This window comes from Clavelina lepadiformis, chromosome 8, assembly GCF_947623445.1.
Source record: "Clavelina lepadiformis chromosome 8, kaClaLepa1.1, whole genome shotgun sequence".
Taxonomy (NCBI): Eukaryota; Metazoa; Chordata; class Ascidiacea; order Aplousobranchia; family Clavelinidae; genus Clavelina; species Clavelina lepadiformis.
The window spans coordinates 4660987-4668260 of NC_135247.1; the positions used below are offsets into that span (position 1 = coordinate 4660987).

Here is a 7274-nt window from a genome sequence, read left to right on the forward strand (position 1 = left end):
TCTACACATTGCGTAACTATTATACACAAATGTTTACAGAAACAATTCTACATTAGCTACTCAAATTGCAAACTAACCGGTCTGGAAAGCAGGGCACTTTTCTAGAAGAATTATAGGGTACCGGTAAGCAGTTCTATTATTGGGTTGCAGTAAATAAACTTTGAATTATCTTGTTCTTGCACCTATCGTGTTTCAATTATGGACTATGAAAAATCAAATAGTTTCCTGATTTTGTGTTAATTTAGTATACTTTGTTACACTTGTTTGAAAGAACATTCTTTTATGTGCTTTTATTTCAGTATCATTTTATTCTCCTGTCTAATAGTGCTTATTTGAACAACAATATTATAACACAGTGGCGCTAGATGTTGTATGATACATATTGCAATATTCACTGATTATATTATTTGTCACAGTTCACAAGCAAACATAACTCTTATAGAAATATATAGGGTGTATATAACAGCAGCACTGACATGTCAAAATAGAGGTATGATTCTATCTATGATGCTGCAAAATTTTTTAACATTTTGGCCAGTTACAAAACATTTGATCTACAAATTTCAATTTATTTGAAAGGGGTCTGTTATTAAAGTGCTTCATGATAATCTTGTTTTTCAGCTAATTGTGTTATGAACTTTAATTTTTAAAATAGGCTGGGACATATCAGCACAGAAACATAGCAGGATTTTTTATGAGTGAAGCATTTTCATTCTGTCAGCATAACTCTTTTTGCCTGCAAAAAATTTGTGATCCCAGGAAGGAAAGTAGCCAGTGAAAGTAACAGGCTCGTTGTTCATCTTTACACTAATCATTGGACAGTTAGAATCTCTTCCTCGGGGATCTTTTGAAATGTATTCTTGGACCAGTCTGTACATAAAATTTGTTAAGTACTCAATTACGTACATGATGTAGCCGGAAGACCATAGTTCTTTCTTACCCTGGTGCCTCCTTTCTTTCTTCTGCATTTGCTCCATCTCCGATCCAAACAAACACTTGATCCCAAGCATCCAACATCATAACATCGTCTGGTTCAAGATCACTTTGCGCAAAATCTCCTGGAATTTCTTCAATCATCACATTACCTTGCAAAATAAGAGCTATGTGTTAGTTTGGAAATATTGCCGTGAAAAAGTAGACTTTAGAAAAAGTGATTGCTGTTCCTTGGAATTAAAATGTATGAGAACCATGTCCTAATGGAGAAGTAACTACCAGATGAATAACGCAGTTTATAACTGCAGTGTCAATGTGTTTAGTTGATATTTACAATGGAAGGATGTTGAGATAAAGCAGTACCAGTAGATCAAAGAAATACACCTTCACCTTTAGCGTTGGAAATAGCAAAAAGTTTTGGTGGATTAGCATCGAAATCTTCTTGCATTCTTGGTGCCGATGCATATTCTTTCTTTCCACCAAGAGCTGACCAGAAATCTGCTGGTTCTTGTCCTTCTTTTACAAGGGTAGGTTTTGCACCATTGCCCAGAACTCCTGTATTAAAATTTTCCACTGCTGTATATTCTTACAAAATCTACCTACACCTAAAGATACTGTATTGTAAGTTGTAATGAAGTAGTTTCACACTTGGTTCATTTGTTTTTTATAAAATCAATGCACATGTCATGTATATAGATGTGTAAATTTAACTTCTTCAATCTAAAATTTGTAGCAAACATAAATAATATCATCACTTATACCTGCTACATAGTTAGCTGCATCAATTTCTATATCACTTGCTCCTAATCCCGCCCATACATAAGACTTAGATTTGACTTTCAACAGAAAGGCGTCATTGGAGTTGAGCATAGATGCAGATGTGTCTACCTGGATTGCCTTTGTGCCTCCAGCTGCTGTTGAACGAACCTTTGAATATTGAGAGATAACAGCTTTAAAAATTTGGCTGAACCATTCTGATGTAAGCACGTTATTTTACTGCTATAAGTTATTTTATTTGGCTTATTATGTTAAGATGCCCTTTATTTTTACTGGGCAAATGATACCTTATTTTTCCAAACTTATTTCAAATTTTTGAGAAAATAGGCAACATAAAAGATAAAAATGCAAACATAACAAAAAAATGACTGCATAAAAGCATATAGTGTACTTTGGCTAGTTTTAGTAATGTACCTGATATAACCCTGTATCACTAACACCAACATTCTTTCCAGCTTGTCTTGAATAGCCTCCTTTTTGTATTATGAGTGGATGTCCGAATATGCTCAACATGTGTTTTGGCTCTTTGCCCTGCATGCAATTTGCCTCTAGTAGTAAAATGCGATAGCGTATGGTTCAGTATACATGGTTAATGACTTAGGTTGTAATTTTACCTGTACGACACGACACTGCACTGGTCGTTGACCATGCTTGTCATCAAGCTGAGTTGCAAAGAATGCTGATCCAGCAATCTGTAACAGAGTTTATATCAAATTATAAATGTTGACAAGCTGTTCTGTATTCTGATTCCGAAAAGCGTTAGCTTTAATTAAACAGGATTAAAAAGTTAAAATAGAATATCAGAGACCAACCTCTTCCTTTGTGGCATCATTTCCTTGCCAGTAGTAAATGATGTATTCTTCTCTGCCACTTGGTACATATGTGTAGAGAATCAGGTAACAGTCACCAGCAAAAAACTTTCCATAATCTTCCTTTTTGACTTCAGCCAATTTATTGCCTTCAACTCGCCAAACTTCAACCTTATTAGTTCAGACAAATTTGGTACTAATCACAAGTGCCACTTTTTGTTTAAAAAGATAATTATACTATAATCGCAAATATTCAAATGTCAAGTTTTGGCATTTTACCTTTCCTGAGCCATCGTCAACCATTCCATGCTGAGCAGCAAATTTTGGTTTTTCATATAATGCTTTGACATCAAATTTCACCTGTAATATTTAATCTGTTACATTGTTTGTAGCTGTCATTAACTGTACTATGCCAATGTTTTCTTTTGAAAATTTTTATAACAACATAATTTATAGATTTGCAAGTAATTACTGTAAAGATTGGGTAAATTTTGCAAAATAATAATGTAAACTGTTTGAAAATTTAATCTTTTTTGCTAATTAGTGTTCTGCATAATACTAGTATATTTAATCTTTGTAAATAGCGCTTGATTATCTTGTTCAAAAAAGCAGTAACAGCAATGGATGAAAAATAAACGTGTATTGGTATATAATAAGCTTATGTTTACCTTGTCTATCTTGGCCACTTTGCTGTAAGTGTATTTTTTACCCAAGCCGACTGATTGATCTTTCTTTTTCCAATCTTGAAAGAATTGCGTGAAAAGTATAGACTCTGATCCCTCTGCCATGACCTGAATGAAATTTGCAAGGTATGCTGTTTCAATTTTCCCCTTACTTTTGCGTGCAGTTTCGTTCACAAAAGAATGCTGTGCCCGGTATATGAAGAAATTAACGTTTCGGCAATGGCCCAATATTTAGGAGATCGGGCCGGTGAACGTTAAGTCAGACGTGCTGGTATTCGACATACCGGTAATGTTAGAAATGCTCCACGGAATGTTTCAATCCTTCTGGCATGCCCCTGTGCTATGTATTTATATCAGCAACAATAAACGCGATATTTCGATGTATTTGAACATTAGTTAGGCAAATAGCATAGGCTAACTTTCATCTGTTTGAGCAATCATTCCGCGAAAAAAACAGAAAGTGGCTTGACCGTTGAAAAATATTCTTCAGCAAATGTAAATAAAACACGTCTATTTGCGGTTTTGGTTAGAACGCAAGAAAAAAAGGTACTAAAAAGAAATAGTTAATGAGAAAAATATTCATTACGTAATTTAGTGTTACCAGTTACGTATATTTGGATGAAATATAGCTTTTATTAACTAATATATTTGCTAGTTAAGGGCAGAATGTCTAGCCAAGATAGTGGCCTAAAAATTTAATCCTCGCTTTATGGTGGAGTTGGTTGAACGCATAGACTGAAAATATGTCAAGATGTTAGCATACTGCTATCACGTAGTTTGCTTGACGGTCGTACCTGAACTTTTGTTCTTGGGCTGTAATTGTGATCTGTTATAAATGTCAGAGCATTTGACATTGCCCCAGAACGTTCATCTTTGCTTGCTCCTTTACCTGGATATAAAACAATACTGTAATTCATATAACGCATCGCCATTATCAATTACCCATTTTGAAAGTGCGAACTAAATATTCGTACTTCTTTGTTAACTTTAACGGCCGTTACCTTTCCATACAAAAATCATGTTGTTTACACCATTATCCAAGATAAAGCAGTCCCCACTATCAAGCGCTCCCTGTTGGAGTGGTGCAGTTGCAACTTTGTCCACTTTAAGTCGCCCTGTATCTGATGACACTCTGTAAAGCTCGGCTGGTTTGTTAGATGCCTGAGTTTTGACGGGAGCATCATCCTTTATTTCTGGACCTATGTCTTTTGGTGTACCAGACAATGCCTGTGAAAACACTTTTTACTTAGTTTTGCAACCCAGAAAAGTAATTATTGTTCTGGTATAGTGATAGAGCCACTTTTGATCACTTGATGGATTGTAACTTACTTTCATCATTTTTGATGGGATTGCATCTCCTTCATCTAAAATGGTTATTTTTCCTTTTCCTCCCTTTTCTTCGTTCTTGATGTTGTTAACCAGCTCGCACGCTTTGAGCCGCTCATAGCGATTGCTCATACTTCCGTTCCATTGGTAAATATCCTGTAAAAGGAAAAATTGGAACTTTCATTTTACGCTACTTTTGTTACTTCTACTTTGTACCTTGCCGTAACGTAAACGTCACGCAAAATATAACAATCAATACGTAAGTCGTTACGTTGCAATGGGAACCTACGTTTTCCACTTCAACAATGAAAATGTCTCCCTGGTTGAAACTCTTCCAGCTCATTTCAACTTCCGTGGCACGCACAGATCTTCTTCCCTTCACATGAAGCAGTCGCTTCACGTCGCTGATGTTGGTTCTTGCGTGTTTAAAACCGGATGCACATCCACCCCGCTAAAGTATAGTACGTGACGTTACGGATTTATGTTTTGTTATGGTCGTTTTGCCATTTTTACCGCTCATTGTTGACATATCTCACGTTCTTTTAAATTTCCAAGTTTGCCTGACTTCATTTCCCGGGTCGTGGATACGCTACTTTATGATTTTGACGGACAAATTTTTTTAATAATATTTTTGTTTATTTCAATTTACGCATACCTTTTGTCAACTAAGTTGTTTTCATGAAGTTTTTATCTTTTTCTATAAAAGTTGAAAGCAAATACAACGCGAATAGCGATGTCACATGCATAAAGGGTTTTATTTCGCTTTGCAGCCGATCAAGGCGGAAATGCATGCAATTACTCACGTGTGCCACGTATCAAAATCGTGCTGTAATGAAATTTTTCACTCCAGGCCCGGTGACTGATCGAGCTATATGTTTTCTCAGCCATGGTTAATCTTTTACTACTTTTGCCTATTAATAAGTTTTCGATCTCCTGCCTTTGTTTATTCCATTTGAAGCGAGTTATTTGAATCGATCTATGTAAACCATTGGTTGCAGCATGTTCATAAGTTTGCGCTGTTTAAGTTTGTTTGCAAATCGCGTGCTTGAATAAACCATTTCGCTCAACCATGGGGCACAATGAACCGTAACAAATTGAACAGTGAGATTGAACTAGAAAGCATGCGGCAGCTATTGCCTAAGTATGCTACTTAATGCTTGGCTGTTTATTAAATACTTTAAGTATTATAATTACTATAATTATCGTGCATGACAAGGGTTATATGGCTCAGAAAAGCTTTTCATTCATTCATTATTAAACTTAGTTTTCTTCCAGTATTGAAATTTTTGTTCCATTTTAAATGCTATTGTTTAGTTGTTTTATATGCTGCAAATACTTGATACATCCACTGCATTGTGCACCAACCTGGTATTTGACTCCCTTCTTGAAATATCCCATAAACGTAGGTGACTCGTCATCCTGCAGCTCTCTGTACTGTATCGGTCCACCACCGAGGCTGTCATCGATCTGGGTGGTCAAGATGGCGGCCGCTCCTCTCTCGTCCTGAGAAGATTCTTTGCCCAGCCAGAAGTGAAGATTCCAAGTAAGATTGCCGCCTGGACACGGCAGAAAGTTGTCAGAGATTTCAAAGAATTTTTTTTCACGCACCTCTTGTTAATACCTTTGTCGCGTATTTTGTGACAGCTTATTAGTCTTCTATATGGTGCACTTAACTAAGTGAGCTAATATACCTTATCCGAGTTCCAGTATCTTTAAAGATCGTACCTTTTGATGCCTGTGTGTGCATCACTATGTAGGAATCACCAGTGTAAAAGTTTCCGTACTGAGTCACGGGCACAGGTGCAAGCTCCATTTTCTCAATCCGCCATATTTGCAGTCCTGCTTTTTTGCCGGCCTTTGCAATTTCAGCAGTTGATGACATACTTAAAGCGTTACTTTCCTAAACTAGTATTAACTCAAGCAAACCGAAAACACTAAAGTTTTAATTCTAAAGTGTCTGAGTTACAGTAGTGGAATTGTCAGAGTTGCAACAATTGATCTGAAATGTCTCTAAGCTACCCAATTTAATAATTAATACCGGCTTTCAGTGTCACTGTGTTCTCAGGCATTTTTCTTTTGTCCTTTATAATTAATGAAGCCACCGGATTAAAACGGTGAATGGTCGACAGGAAACAATGTTAGAACCGCTGTCGCTCAACCCACCTTCTGCTTCCTGTTTCAACATTTCTTCCGAAATCTGTTTAGCGGCGAGCTAGCACACTATACCTTCAGAGCTTATCACGTTCGTTTGTGTGTATTACATATAGGAGAATACACGACAGCTAAACACTTTCGTTTCGTAAATGTACTGACTGTCCAATCAATTGTGTAGAGAGCAAAAATAGAGGTATATTGGTGACATAGCGTTTATTATACCAACCTATCAGCACAACCCCCCTAGTTAATATGCAAACCGCTTCAATAGTGGTTGACATCGGTTGACACGCATATAAGTTTAGGTCAACATTCTGATTTCTAAAGTGTTTTGACATTACCCAGGGTTGTTCACTCGATGTGTTAGGTTTTTCTGGTTGATAGCACTATTAATACTCGGACGTAATCATGCAAAGTCAAAGTGGTGCAAAGTCCACATCTGTTGGGAACCTGCCGTTACTCAAATTAAGTCGATGTTGTTTACTTCTGTACCATTAACTGTTACCTTGACTGATGTCAGCCATAAATTAGCGCTCCAAATTGTCTGAAAATGACCAGATCTAAAGTTAACGCGACTTTGCGTAACCGATAT

At 36.6% G+C, this 7274-nt stretch overlaps 1 protein-coding gene and 1 long non-coding RNA gene across 2 annotated transcripts in view; one reads left to right on the forward strand and one right to left on the reverse strand.

The window, feature by feature from the left end:
- Positions 1 to 260: 260 nt before the first annotated feature.
- LOC143468687 (gelsolin-like) lies at positions 261 to 6505 on the reverse strand. The gene is made up of 15 exons (XM_076966034.1): positions 6254 to 6505; positions 5894 to 6084; positions 4818 to 4979; positions 4532 to 4684; positions 4204 to 4429; positions 3997 to 4091; positions 3188 to 3310; positions 2799 to 2879; positions 2523 to 2690; positions 2325 to 2402; positions 2125 to 2241; positions 1695 to 1860; positions 1324 to 1488; positions 941 to 1085; positions 261 to 870 (listed from the first exon to the last, which is right to left on the reverse strand). The coding sequence occupies exons 1-15, from the start codon at positions 6408 to 6410 to the stop codon at positions 693 to 695; spliced, it is 2205 nt and encodes a 734-aa protein (XP_076822149.1). The 5' UTR covers positions 6411 to 6505; the 3' UTR covers positions 261 to 692.
- The window catches only part of LOC143468689 (uncharacterized), a 29739-nt gene continuing 24240 nt past the window's right edge, over positions 1776 to 7274 (forward strand). Inside the window, exon 1 of the long non-coding RNA XR_013119017.1 lies at positions 1776 to 1912. This is a non-coding gene — a long non-coding RNA (uncharacterized LOC143468689). The remainder of the gene's footprint in view (positions 1913 to 7274) is intronic.